Genomic DNA, 15,018 nt, shown 5'->3' with positions numbered 1-15,018 from the left:
AGGTGAGCCAAGCACACGATACGATCAGGCAACGGAGGAATCTAATAATGAAGAGATGCGGGTTAGCCTAGATTTACTTGAAGGGAGAAGAGAAGCTGCATTGATAAGGATGGCAGCACAAAAGCAAGTAATAGAACGATATTACAATAGGAAAGCATGCCTTAGATTTTTCAAAATTGGGGACTTCGTGCTTAAAAAGGTGTTCCAATCTACAAAGGCTGCTAATTCAGGAAAGTTAAGTCCAACATGGGAAGGACTGTACAAAGTCCGTGGCATTGCGGGAAAAGGAGCATACCAGTTGGAGACAATGGATGGTAAAGTTTTACCTTCACATTGGAATGCCGTCCACTTAAAAAGATATTACTTTTGAGAAAGTACCTACGGTCAGGTATCATCATGTTAAAATTTCTCTCTTGGATTATTAATATTTTACTAACGATTTTAGATGTTAGGCAAAATACCCTAACTCATGCCAAATGATGAGTCACAACCTGCAAGGCAAAATGGAGTATTCTTAAATTCCTAGCCCAGGGTTACAATTAATCTGATGGAAATACACACGAGTTAGGTAGTCTTCATCTATAATCGCACCTTCGGGTCCCGTATATCTTTCTGTTTCAGGAAAAAGGGCTAAAGTAAAAGAAATAAACAAGTGCTCGAGGCTTCATACTTCACCGTTCAAACACTTGGGGGACTACAATACTATACACAGATACGTGTAGAAATACAGAGTGAATATCGAACAACAGAGTCAAGTGTTGAGAAAAAGTTATGAAGTCTTCAGCATTCATGAGAACAACAGAGTCATCTCTCAAACTCATAAACAAAGTCACCTCTCAAACCCTTCTTAATATATAAAGATAGGGTCATGACTATGTATTGAAACAGGTTATGAAGAAAAACCTTGTTTATTCTATGTTATGTACAAATCTGTTACAAGAAAAACAGTTACGAGAAAGTTGTAGATGTATTGTAATACATGTAACAGTCAAACGCTTGTTAAAGTTTATGAATAAAAACTTGCCAAAGTTGTTTCATACAAAATGTGTGTTTTCCTATTTCTTTCATCGTATTATAACACCATTATGAAGTTGAGACGTCTTCTTCATTAAGTGTCGATAAAATAAAAGGGCCCTCTTTTATAAGCCTCATGTTGATATTCCATGAGAAGAATCATAAAGCATTTTAAAAGGATAAAAATGCTAAGCTATTCCATGAGCCCTAGATAAATAGGCAAGAATAGAATATGCAGAAGTACAAACTTAGTCAACAAAGCATTTGATTTTTACAAATGCCCCATTATGATAACTGGGGACTTCATCAAAATATCCTTTACAACAATATCATTTTTAGCTAGTCACTGAAGGGTTTGGAGCATCAGAAGTTTCACCTTCGGGAGCAGGAATTGTAACCTCAATTGTTGCAGCAGCTACTTCTTCATTTAAAAGTTCTTCCGTTCCAGGAGCTTCAAGTACAGGAGAAGGAGTATCAGTAGATTGTTGACTTTTCTCGATGGTATCTACGACTTTGGCCAGTTCAGACTGCAAGTCAAAACCTTCTTGAGCAGCTTCCGTCAAAGCATCACGGCGAGATTTCAGGAAAGCCCAACTTACCTCTATGTTGAAGTTCTCCTCCAGAAGTCCATATTCCTTTTCCCACGTAGCAAGATCGTTTTTTAAGATTTGGTGCTCAGTTAAATGGGAATCAAGGGAAGTTTCAAGAGAGGCATGAGAACTCTTCAAGGCATGAATCTCGTTAGAGGAGGTCTGTAAGTCAGCCTGAGCTTGAGTCAAGCTTTGCACTAACTCTCCTACATACTCTTCTTTCTTAGCCAAAAGTGCCCTAAGCTCCCTAACTTCTTCACTAGCCTTGGATAATTGTTCTGACAAAGAGCATTCCAAAAGCTCTTTGTCTCTTTTAAATTGGCTTGAAGAAGCCTTGGCAGTTGCCAGTTCAGAAGTCAAACCACGATTTTGTTGCTCCAGGAGGTTTTTATTTTCTTGTAACTCCTCTATGGTCCCTTGAGCATTCTCAAACTGTTCTTTCCAATTGGCTGCTTCAGGCTGGGCTCCCCTGGCTATTTCTTCGGCCTCATGGACAGTCTTTTCAGACTCACGGGCTTTTCTTTCCAGAAGGGAAATTCTTCCCATTAATTCCGTACCAATGATGTTAGCCTACAGAGACAACTCATAGAAATGAGGGATTGAAGATAATAAAAAAAACTTGTTGGTAAGAAGAGGAAAAATACCTTCAAAGTAGAATGAACTATGTCATTCATCAGAGTTAAGCAGCTATGGCTCTCCATCTTCTTCTTCTCAATATCTCCAATCAGGGGCTCGAGCCAAACATCAGCTCTACCAGTCTTCCTCAAAAGGCTATGATTGGCAGGAATTTCCAGAGTAACACTTCTCATAGTCATACTTCTACTGCTAGAACATGTCTCTGTATGATGAATAAAGGGAAGAGGAGCAATGGAAGGAATGGAAGGAGAAGATGTAGAGACAAGAATGGAAAGAGAAGATGGAGAAACCAACGCAGGAGCGGAAGCAAGTGCAGTAGAAATTGCTAAGGGAACGGACATAGGAGCAGTAGAAACTGGCAAAAGAACGGAAGTCATCAAAACTGGTAAAGAAGTACTTACGGTTGGCAGAGGAATGGAGGAAATAGGAACAAATGAGGAAAGAGGAGCTTCATCAAAAACTGGGCTGAGCTCGCCACTCCCGAAACCACTATCAAAAAGATGCTGAATTGACTCATTATTATCTCTTGGTTCGGTGTCTTCGTCAGAATGAATCAAAACAGGCTCGATGGTGGAGGTTCGAGCAGGAGTGTCCTCAATTTCATCATCAATGATTATTCGCCTTCTGACCCTTGGCCTGGTAATTAGGGAGGTACCCTCCTCTTCTTCTTCAGAACTTTCCTTTATAGCTTTTCTTTTTGGTAGCAAGGCTCGAGCCTTATCCAAATCAAGAGCAGCATTCGCAGACATGCGAATGACCATAGCTACTTCAGCCGTCATTCCTCTAATGCCAAATCCTGATTAAAGGATGGATATACATGATCAAAGTTGAGGAAAAAATGCTTAACATGTAAAACAAATATAAAAAAAATAAAAAGGGAAATACCATGTGTTTTGACCTTCTAGCCATGTAAGGAAGAAATTGATTTCCAAGTTCTTTGCTCCCTAGAAGCAATCTTCAAAAGAGAGTCTACCCAACCACGGAAGATGGGAATAAGTTCCACATCTCCCATGGTTGCTACAAAAAACCAAGAAGAGACGAGGTTAAAAACAACATTTCTTTTGAAATTCTCAAAAGTAGGTACGGTAAATAAAAGGAAACCTACGTTCAAAATTCCACTTCTTAGGGAAGGGAATATTTGTTTCGCCAATCAAGTCCACCGTACGAACAGCAACGTAACGGATATACCATCCACGATCTTTGTCATCTTCAGGATTTACCAGAACCTTTTTGCTCCTTGCAGTTAAGGTAAAAACTCTATGGCGTATTAAGTTAGGATGATACAGATGAATGAGGTGGGAGAAGGTGAAATTGACATTGGCTTTGGAGGATAAGTATCTCAAACAAGCCACTGTTCTCCACACTAGTGGACCGATTTGGGCCAAACAAATTGTAAAGAAACGGCAAAAATCAAGAATAACTGGGTCAATCGGAGGATTAAAACCTAAAGTGAAGGGGTAAGTATAAATAGAAGAATACCCACCTCTAAAGGAGGAAATTCTTTGATTTGGGGAAGGAATTGACATTCGGAGACTATCCTTCCAGTTACAATCTTTTCTTATGGTGGGGATTGTAAGCTCGGTTACTATTGTAGGGTAAGTATCGGCTTTTTCTAAATGTGCAATTTGTTTTTTAAGAGACGTTTTGTCACTTTCAAAAGACAAATCGCTGGGAACTATCTCATCAACTGAGGGTTCTTGAGAAGAATCAAGAATTTCTCTACTTTTAGAAGAGGGGGCCTTTGAGATAGAACTCCTTGAAGAAGAACCAGAGGAGCCGCCTCGAGTAGATTCTAACCCTGTTCGAAGCCTACCTCCTCCGCCTCTTCTGTGTCTAACAGGGGCGTTGGGGAATTGGTCTAGAATTGGAACTTTTTTACGGTTAGGGTTTGAAGAAGACATTGTTAGGAAGGATAAGTCGAAAGAGTAAAAATAAAGAAGAAAGTGCTTGTTGAAGATTTGTGAAGAAGACAAAGGAAGAAAAAGTTATGTGTAAAATGGGAACCGTCAACCTTAGAAGTGTAATGATGGAAAGGCTATAATAAAGGCAGCTATCACTTCGTGAATAGTGAGAATGAAGAAGTCTCGAAAAAGGGTGTAAAGAGCGGAATCAATCAGAAAATGACACATGGGCAGAACATTAAATGGAAAAGACTACTGAGGCGTCAATACTGTCATAAGCATTAATTGTGGCAAAAATTCCTTTTTCATGAAGATCCACTTCCCAGTTATTTAATTGATAAATAAATGGAAAGTGGGGGGACTATCTGTATTGGGAAAAAACTGAGTTTATATTAAAGATGATGTGGCATGACATGTGGTTTAGTTAAATGGTCAAAGCGCAACAATTGACTAAGAGGCACGGATGGAGACACCCACGGGAAGAAGAATTTAAATAGGCACGAGACGACGTATAGATACGAGTCTCGTACCAATTTAAATTATTTACAACCAACGGATTAGAAGGCATTAAAGACAAAGATCTGATGACAGAAAGGAGTCCAAATTCATTATTAAATACTTGATACGTTAAAGAAATTGGTATTTAATAGGAATGATTATATAACGGCTTATTTAATGTCATTTATTACTCATAATTATATCATTAAAGCTGAGGCTTCATTCCTTTACCTGGAATTATCTATAAAAGGAAGAAGTATCATAATTTGTAAACACACGGAATACTATTGGGAATTCATTGAAATACACAACTATTTGCTGTTTTACCATCATTCTCAAAAGTATTTTATTTCGTCTCTTGATTATCAGTAACCCAAATTTCTTTTTAACTTTGACCAAAGAACTCAGATTTTTGGTTAAACAATTATAAAATGATGTAATTAGTAAGTACATGCCGTAAAAATTATTTTTACCGAGTTAATACAGTGATGGTATGAATCCTTCAAATTTAGTAGTTTTGCTTGTGTAGATGATCAATGGTTTGAAATTATGCTCAATTTGCTAATTGCAATTTGTACATGTTTGTGTGTGCTTTCCTTGCTTATGTTAGAAACGATGTACAATTGATGTGTTACACGTAAATATATGATTTCGTACTGATTGCAGTTTGAATGATGCAAAATGATAGACAGATCAAAGATTTATGCAGTCTAAGTGTGTTGCTTTGTGCGTGCCCCGAGGCATTTGGTCTAGTGATACGAGTGCAACTTGTGATGTGTGAGTTAGACGCACGTCAAGGGTTCGAACCTTGTTCCAGACAAAAGTCTGGTATTTGAGTGGAGAAGGTAGAGGGGGGCACTATCATTATTATCCACCAAGTTTTAAACGGTACGACACGGGCCCTCAGCAAATTTCTGGGTTAAAAAAAACGTGTTGCTCTGTGTACCGGGGTAGTAGAGCCCGAAGTTACTCAGTGTACTAAGGTTATAATGGAAACAGACCTAAAAACACTATTTTTTAGTATAAAGCCGAGCATGACCTATGTATGGCCTAAAAGGTAAAGAAGACCCCAGTCATGCAGATGTATTTGTATCTGATCTTTCTGTAACGACTTATTGAGTGAGTAAAGCATTTGAACTTCTCAACTGTGTGAACTTTGCATCATATGTGAGCAGCTCACGTTGGTGGTCCCAAGCTAGGATACAGGAGGAGAGTTGTGATAAGTTGAGGTCAGCTAAAATTAGTCAATTATGATGAATTCACACATATTCATATAGCCTATCCCGATTAGTGTGAGGTTGAAGTGTAATAGTAGTTGTGTTACTCTGATTTAGGATTGATTCATTTCCTAATCCCGCTACTTTGCTGGCATTCACAATTATTTCTTCCTTGATTGTGTTCCAATTTTCTTGATTATCATTTTTGTGTGTCAACTTTCTGCAAATTGATTTATTCGTAATCGAGTCACAGCATTTTGAAGAGACTTGATGGAAGATGTGAATAGTTCGTGCCATGTGATGATTGCTTTTATGTTGAGTTCATATTGGAGTTAAATAATTAACTTATTGCCCACAATATTTATCTGGACCTAAATGGTGACATAGTCATCTTCTCTTCAGTCCGTGATGATCTCTTAATTGATTGCTAGTTGATTTTTCAGCGAGCAATTATGAAGGGGTAGTTGACTTGACATATTCTAAATCAGTAGTGGAAGACAACTACAATATTTAAAATTGCAATTAGCTAAGTTCTGTAGGAAACTTCACTGGAATTTTCAACAAGTATTTAGCAAATGACCACCTCTTGATATACTTATAAGTAGGAGCTGTCAAGCTTGTCTATCTATCATTTTAAGTCCCAACTATTCTGCAAATTTCTTCACTCACAAATATTGTAAAGATATCTGAAGGTTCTTTGCGTAACTAGAAATAGATATGGCTGCTTATGCTGCTGTAACTTCTCTGATGGGAATAATGCAGCAGCTTCCACAATCCCGCTTAGACCTTCTGCAGGGTCATAAATTACTTTTGGAATTACTCCACAAGAAGGTTGGCTCTCTGCTAGAGTTTCTGGACAATTCTGATGATGAACCAATGAAGGATTTGCAGAAAAAGGTCAAAGATCTAGCAAATAAAGTAGAGGAGCAAGTCGAATCACACATTCAAAGAAAGGCTCAGAAGACGCTTCTTAAGATGTTGCAACGAGTCTTCCACCTTCCATCAAAGTCCCATGAGAGACTTTATAAGATCTTGCTACAAGCTATATGTGACGTTGATTCGATCAAGGAAAAGCTCATCAAACAGATGAAGAATAACAAATTGCAAGCTGTAAATCATTCAATCGGTGGTTCTAGTTCACCACGATTGCATGTTTCAACCCTCGTGAACGATATGGTGGGGTACAACATTGAACAAGAGCGCATGCGGAGTCAACTTACCGGACACTCATCTCAATTGGAAGTCATTTCTATTGTTGGGATGGGCGGCATAGGTAAGTCAACTTTTGCTAATAAGATGTTTTCTGATCCCTCAATTTTGAGCTTCTTTGATGTTCGTGGATGGATTACTGTGTCCATGAACTACAGTTTAAGAAAGATGCTTCTAACCCTCCTTCAAGACACTGTTGGGGCGGCCAAAGAGCTTGATGAGAAAACCGATGGAGAGCTAGCAGATCACTTGCAAAAAAGTTTAAAGGGTAGAAGGTATTTGATTGTTGTGGATGATATGTGGAGTAGGGAAGCCTGGGATGATGTTAGATTATGTTTTCCAGAAAACAATAATAGAAGTCGGATATTGTTGACTACTCGAGACATGAAGGTTGCTCAATATGCTAGCTCTCCTAAGGATCTGTTTCCAATGCGTTTCCTGGAGCCAAAGGAAAGTTGGCATTTGTTTTGCCAAAAGGTGTTTGGCAAAAAAGATTGTCCAACTGAATATGAGAATGTGGCGAAGGAAGTTGTAAGTAATTGCAAAGGTTTACCACTAATGATTTCTGTGGTTGCAGGGACTCTGTCTAGCAAGAAAACAATGGATGAGTGGATCAAAGTAGCTCAAAGTGTGATCTCATCAGTAGATCTTGATGATTATCAGCATTGTTCAAGAGTGCTTGGTTTGAGCTACACTCATCTTCCTTCTTATTTGAAATCTTGCTTTCTTTACTTTGGAGTTTTTCCAAAAGCTAGTGAGATTTCTGTGAAGAAATTGACTAGATTATGGATTGCCGAAGGACTCTTAGAGCTAAAGGGGTCTGAAGGATTGGAACAAGTAGCTGCTAATATTTTACATGTTCTTATTGATAAAAGTCTGGTTGTTGTTAGCAAGCAAAGTTTGGATGACAAGATCAAGACATGTAGGATTCATGATCTTCTCCATGATTTATGCTTGAGAGAAGCTGAAAGCGAGAATCTTTTGTATGTTGCATGCCGAGGATCTACAAGGGTTTCCTCTCAAGGCCGATGGGTGTCAGTTAATCCAGAGCGAGGTTACGATTCTTATGCTCTTTTGGAAAATCTTACTCATAGCAAAATACGTTCTATTCATTTTCATCCCACTGAGCTGGTGCGGCGTCAATTATCTATTAAACTATTCCATTTTAAACTTCTTAGAGTATTGGACTTGGTGGCAATAAGATTAGTTTCATTCCCTATTGGAGTAGTACACCTAGTTTCTTTGAGGTATTTGGCTGTGGTGGTTAATTTTGAGACTTCTGAACATCAATCAATTTCCAATCTTTGGAATTTACAAACTTTTATCTTTTCCATAAGTCTTCCACAAATCGATCTCGTGCATTTACCAAATGGAATTTGGGAAATGTCTCAATTGAAGCATCTCCACTCTACAAGGATGTCTCTATACTCTCCTCCAAAGGTATCAGCTAATGAAGTTAAGTACCGCATTTTGGAAAACTTACAAAGTGTTTCTGGGTTGAGTCCTTGTTGTTGCACAAAAGAAATATTTGAAGGGATTAAAAATGTGAGAAAATTGGGTATTTCTGGCACTGAAGACGAATTTGATTATGAGCCTATATGCTTAGATAATCTAATATATTTACCCGAGCTTGAGGAACTAAAAATTGCATCATACATCCTTACCAGATATGATGTACTTCTTAGGCTTCCATTCGCAGGTTCTTTCCCACCTAATCTCAAGAAGCTGACACTTCGCAAAACTTTTCTACTGTGGGAGGACATGACGATCATTAGCAAGTTGCCCAAACTTGAGGTGCTCCAGTTGAAGGCTGATGCCTTTGTAATTAGTTATCCCACAGATACAGTCTGGGAAGTAACAGAGATGGGATTTCTTGAATTGAAATTCTTGCTCCTTGAGTGGTTGGATCTTGATTACTGGAGAGCCGCTGATGATTATTTCCCATGCCTTGAGCACATAGTTATCAGAAACTGTCGTACGTTAAAAGAGATTCCTGAAGGATTTGTAGATAGTTTGACACTGCAGCAAATTCAGTTACATCGATGTACTTCTTCCCTTGTGACTTTTGCTAAGCAAATCCAAGAAAATTACGAGAGTTTGGGGAACAACATGCTTAAAGTTTATTCCTTTGACACAATTCGAGGTAAGTAAAATAATCTGGAATCAATCTTCAACATCTATTATAAGTTTGACTTCTGATAACCTGTTACATTAGTAGATGAGAATTCACCGGTTGATTGCGATATGAATTTTGGTGCATAACTGCTACATCTTTGCAAGCAATAAGTTAAGGAATTTAATAATTCATAACATCTGTTACATGTGATTGACCTTTTATTTTAATATGTAGTTTCAGTGAAAGGGTGTATAAGGAAGAGGATGAACTATACAGGAAGTAATTTGTGAGGGCCAAATGTCTTGTACAACAACATTAATCTCCGAAAACAATCAAATACTCTGGTCGAAGTATTTGTTCTTTCAATGTAAAAAGTTTAAGTATTGCACCTTTCCATTAAAATAGAAATGTCATAGTCCATTTTTATTTTATTCATTTTTCAACTGCTTTTCTCAACTGTAACTTAGCATTAAACTACATGTGTTTTAGAATACATTGTGCATTGTTTAGTTGAAAACTGGGACAGCAAGGACTAAATTGAAATTGATGGCACTTGAATTGTTGCAAAGAAAAAAGAAAAAAAAATTGGTCTAGGATAATCAGGGAAACATTTTGAACAGTTGTCGCCTGGTTGAAGTTAAATATGTTAAATCTTTTTAGAAGTATGTGAATATGTGTTATATTGAGTTTCCGACTCTGATAATCTCTCACCCTTTTCACTTTACACTTACTGAAGATTCACTTGTAATGGCCACTTTACAGGGAGAGCTTCTTAGGAAGATGCAGAGGAAATGAGTAAATGAGTTTTTCCAACAAAGCCAGTGAGAAAAAGGTGTGTTTGTTTTTCTAAAAGGGATTTCTAAGGAATTTGAGATAGCACCAAACTGCAGCTCGTTGTGTTGTCTCTTCCGTGTGAATTTTACCAACAAATCCGACGAGAAAAAAAGAGATGACAACACTTGTGTAACTTTTTTTTTTTTTTGCAATCCGCTAGGCAAGCGCCTAGAGCTAGTTTTTTTTTATTAATAAATGAAAATAAAAGTACAACAATTAGGAACAGTACAAATAAGGGGGACAATAGTACCGGTATTGTTACCTATATGCCTTGGCTATATAATCACTCATTTGCGCCTCACATTGCGTTAAGATGGCAGCCTCATGTAGAGGATTCATGGTGTAGCTGCCGGCAATGTCTCACGAGGCATATAATCTCATAGCCGTGTGGATATTTTTCCAAAGGCATAGGACCAAGGCAACTCAAACCGGGCTAAACCTTACCTTACTAATCCTATTGAGGCAATGAAAAGGCCTCACCTACTAGCACGCATGTAAAAAATAAGAACTGGAGAGTACCAAATATTCAATGATCATCACAGAGTTTATAACATACTCTGTGATGATATTACAAATGAGAATACTAATAAAGTTACTATTCATAGGCCATAACTTCGGAATCCAGCAGTGGATTTTCGCAAACTTGATATCAAAAGATTCATTTTCTCTTTTCGCACAATCCCCAATTGGTTTCACCCTCAAATCCATAGCCAATTGTTACAGATCTACAAATTGGTTCGTCCATTACTGTAGCAAACAGTGTATCTGGGCAGCTTCTTCTTTTCTGTGCGATGTAGTGTTGAAACTTTTGCGTAATAGAGCCTTTCCATGGCAGCCAACGTCTCTCCCCAGCCTTTGGCTGTGGGAGAGCAGAATCCAAACTCAAATGAAGTTACTCCAAACATCAACAACTTTGTTACATATGCAGCAAGTTTGAATCAAAAGCAATCTGCCACATCTCTCACAAAAACGAGTTTGAAACCTTTTGAAATTGTTCATGGAGTTCCTACCATTCAATTTTCCATGGATGAACGTGAAGAATTTGCAAAGGAGGAAGGATTACATCAAGCAGTGATGATAAAACTGTCCAGCGACGCACCAAATTTACAGATTTTAAGGAGTATTATGCCGAAAATCTTTGGTATCAAAGGTAATTGCTTGTTCGGTTCTTTGGCTCCACGACAAATTTTAATTCGTTGTGATCAACATGAAGATTATGTTGCTTGTTTGGCAAGAGCTGTAAACTATTTTCAACATAATGGAAGGGAGCATCAATATAGAGTTTTCCCATGGAGTGTTGGATATAATCCAAACCAGGAAACTTCGAAGGTGGCTATTTGGATTTCTTTGCCGAATTTGTCGCCTGAACTGTTTGCTCGTAAGCCTTTATTGTCCATTGCGGCTGCTATTGGAAAACCAATCGCAATTGATAAGGCAACACAAGTTAGATCTCGTCCTAGCACGGCAAGAGTCAAGGTTATCATTGATTTACTTGACAAACTTCCTGAAAAGATTAGGCTTCAATATCTTGATATTAAAACTGGTAAGATTGTTGAGGATTACCAGGAAATTATCTATGATAATTTGCCTTCGTATTGTGGCCATTGTAAGCATCAAGGACACGAAGAAAATCAATGTCGGCGCTTAAAAGGAAAGACAGTTCAAGCAGCTCGTGTTTGTGATGAGAATGAGCATCAAATAGTTGAAAAATTGCAGGGTGATGCAAGAGATTTTTTGAATGCTAAGAGAGCTGGGCAACAACTTATAGAAGGATCAAAAAATGATAAGAATGATAGGCAGCAAGTGTGTGATGATTTGAGTAAAAGAGCGGATGCAACAGGGGTTAGAGGTGTTGTGCAAGTAAAAAAACTGATGTTAATATCCCTGATGGTGCACAGATTCTCAGCAATTCTGGGATCTCAAAGAGTGTCGCTATTGTTCCTGTCGATCGTGCCTTAGCTAGGAATCGAGGGATTGGCAGTAGTATAGGGACAGTAGCGGGAGGTGATCGACCTATTAATGGTATAGGTGAACAAATTGATAATGCAGCAGGATACAAAGCTATTATTGTGAATGAGGAGGGCCAGGAACATGTAAGTACTAAGGCCTTGGAGTGTGCTGATGCTACAGTCTGTAAGGCTGTGAATATGGAAAATTCAGCTGCAGGTGTAGCAGGGGCAGGACATAGTGGTGTAGGTGCACATTCGAAGTCTACTACCGCATTGAAAACAACTGTTGATCATGTTGTTGCACTGGTTGAACCAGTTGAGAAATCAGCAACAGCAAGTACAACTCCTGTAGATGTATCTACTGCTGTTTTAGTTCCAACTGAAATTGTTTCAACACCTACTGATGCTGAAAAAGATACAAAGGAAGCTGGGCAGCAAATTAGTAAGAATAACTGGACAACGGTTTCCAGCAAAAAAAGCACTCCAAATAGAAAAAAAATGATGCAGGTTGAGCAGCGACAAAATGCTATAAATAGCAGTGTAGCAGAAGTGTCAAAGGGCGAGCTTGTACCAAGGGCCAGCACTCCTACAATTCTTTTTTCCAGTTCACAAGTGGAAAACATTATCAAACAGGCCCAGGCAGAAATGGTAATGAACACCACCTTGGTTAAACAACCAATGGTGACTTTGAACACATCCGTGTTTGATGTCCCTTCTTAGTCAGTAGAGTCTTTTGGGGAGTTCAAAGGTGAATCTGGGCAGCTTGTCCTGTCAACTGGGAACAACAATGAGGTTATCCAACAAAAGGTGAAGGAAATGGCTATCAATTCTAAGTTGTGGCGTGAACAACGAGAGGAGGATGATGAAGATGATTGGGGTGATGGGTTTGCTGGCTATTCATCTGAAGAAGGTGAGCAGGAGGTTGATCAGGAGAGTGCAGGTGAGGAGATCGATCCTCCAGTAAAGCCAAAGCCTCATGAGGCAACAACATCAAGTCCCACGACCAAATTGAACATTCATGCTCCTATTTTCATCCCCAGAAACTCTCCTACTGCTGCTATGCCAGATGCAGCAGCTGGAAGGTTGGTTAACGCTGCGGAAACATGTGCCAAGCAGGCCACTCTAGGTGTTAATACAAGTCAAATTGTGATTACACTAACACTTAAAATGCAGCAGCAACAAAATGATCTGCAAGCCTCAACTAGTATGCATACTGGTGATCGCACAGCAGCAACAAAACCAAATTCTGGGCAGCAGCAACTCACAACAACTACTCCAATTATTTCGGTTGAGGAGAGACAACTACTTGATGCAATTGTAAGTACTGCTCCTCTACTTTCTTTAAGTCAAGCAGTCTCTTGCACTGGTCGTGGGAATGTGAGCAGGAACAAATCACAAAAACAACAACAAAGTACGGCAAATATGGTTCATGCACAAGCTGGAAATACATTGATGACTCAAGGTGTTTCTCAACACATGCCAAATCCAATTTTGGTAGGTAGAGTTATATATGAAGAAGGAGAGGAAGATGATATCTTAAATCAATGCCGGGAAGAGGCATCAAGAAAAGGTGGCCTATCACCTATGCATAGTGGAAAAATAAAAAATAGCACATACAAGGAAAAATAGTTGGGACGACAAGGTTAGTGATTTTTTAAATGTTAGGCGAGCTCCAATGAGAGTTGCCAAACAAAAGAAGGATGCCCCAACTATCTCAACGAGGTCCAACCGTTCAAAAAAGAAATGATGATTTTTGAATACTTTTTGAACACGATTGAGGAACACAACAAAGAACTTCAAATTGAAGATTTTATATGTTTGGAAAAGAAGGGACATGAACCAAATTGGTACTTCATTCTATTATAGCACTTTATTAGTATTCTCATTTGTAATATCATCACAGAGTATGTTATAACCTCTGTGATGATCATTGAATATTTGGTACTCTCCAGTTCTTATTTTTTACATGCGTGCTAGTAGGTGAGGCATTTTCATTGCCTCAATAGGATTAGTAAGGTAAGGTTTAGCCCGGTTTGAGTTGCCTTGGTCCTATGCCTTTGGAAAAATATCCACACGGCTATGAGATTATATGCCCTCGTGAGACATTGCCGGCAGCTACACCATGAATCCTCTACATGAGGCTGCCATCTTAACGCAATATGAGGCGCAGAGGAGTGATTATATAGCCAAGGCATATAGGTAACAATACCGGTGCTATTGTCCCCCTTATTTGTATTGTTCCTAATTGTTGTACTTTTATTTTCATTTATTAATAAAAAAAACTAGCCTTAGGCGCTTGCCTAGCGGAATGCCAAAAAAAAAAATATTCAATGATCATCACGGAGTTTATAACATACTCTGTGATGATATTACAAATGAGAATACTAATATAATGGTAGAATAAAATGATGAAGGAATTAAAATGTTGTCCCTTCTTGTCTGAACTTGTAATTTCTTCAATTTGTAACTCTTTTTCATCACAATCCCAATTGTTCAAGATGTATTCAAAATTCATGATTTCTTTTTTGAACGATTGGACTTTGTAGATGTAGTTGGGGTGGCCTTCTTTTGTTTGGCAACTCTCATTGGAGGTCGCCTAACATTTAAAAAATCACTAACCTTGTCGTCCCAACTAAATTTCCTTGTATGAGTCCTCTTACCTTTGCCGATATGCATTGGTGATAGATCCTCTTTTCTTGCTGCCTCTGCTCTACAGTGTTGTAACATTGCTTCTTCCTCTCCGTCTTCATACAAGTCTCTCTCCAGGTGCACAGGTTGTTGAACATTTTGGTCGATAACAATTGTCTCCAATGCAGATTGACCTTGTGTATTTGTCGCCATTGCCTTGATTTGATGTTGTTCTATTTTTTGCAATTTGTTCCATTGCATCCACGAGTCTTCTTTCCTCCTCTGAAATATCTGGGATGGTCGTAACAATTTGATTCTGTCCAGAATTTGTTGTTGTGACTTCTCGATCACGTAGATGAGTAGCAGCAATATGAGTAACATTTGAAGTGTTGGGAATAACTTTTTGCTGCTGCACAGTAGTTGTAG

General features: G+C 38.5%; 1 protein-coding gene across 1 annotated transcript; it reads left to right on the top strand.

Annotated features, from left to right (window-relative positions):
• Positions 1-5,678: 5,678 nt before the first annotated feature.
• Positions 5,679-10,602, top strand: LOC107813861 (putative late blight resistance protein homolog R1A-10). The gene is made up of 2 exons (XM_075253345.1): positions 5,679-9,208; positions 9,944-10,602. Exons 1-2 carry the CDS (start codon positions 6,574-6,576, stop codon positions 9,955-9,957), a joined length of 2,649 nt encoding a protein of 882 aa, XP_075109446.1. The 5' UTR covers positions 5,679-6,573; the 3' UTR covers positions 9,958-10,602.
• Positions 10,603-15,018: the final 4,416 nt, after the last annotated feature.

This window comes from Nicotiana tabacum, chromosome 5 (genome assembly GCF_000715075.1).
Source record: "Nicotiana tabacum cultivar K326 chromosome 5, ASM71507v2, whole genome shotgun sequence".
In the NCBI taxonomy this organism is placed as follows: Eukaryota; Viridiplantae; Streptophyta; class Magnoliopsida; order Solanales; family Solanaceae; genus Nicotiana; species Nicotiana tabacum.
Note: the sequence above shows the minus strand (reverse complement) of the source record. Positions and strands in the feature narration are given on the sequence as shown.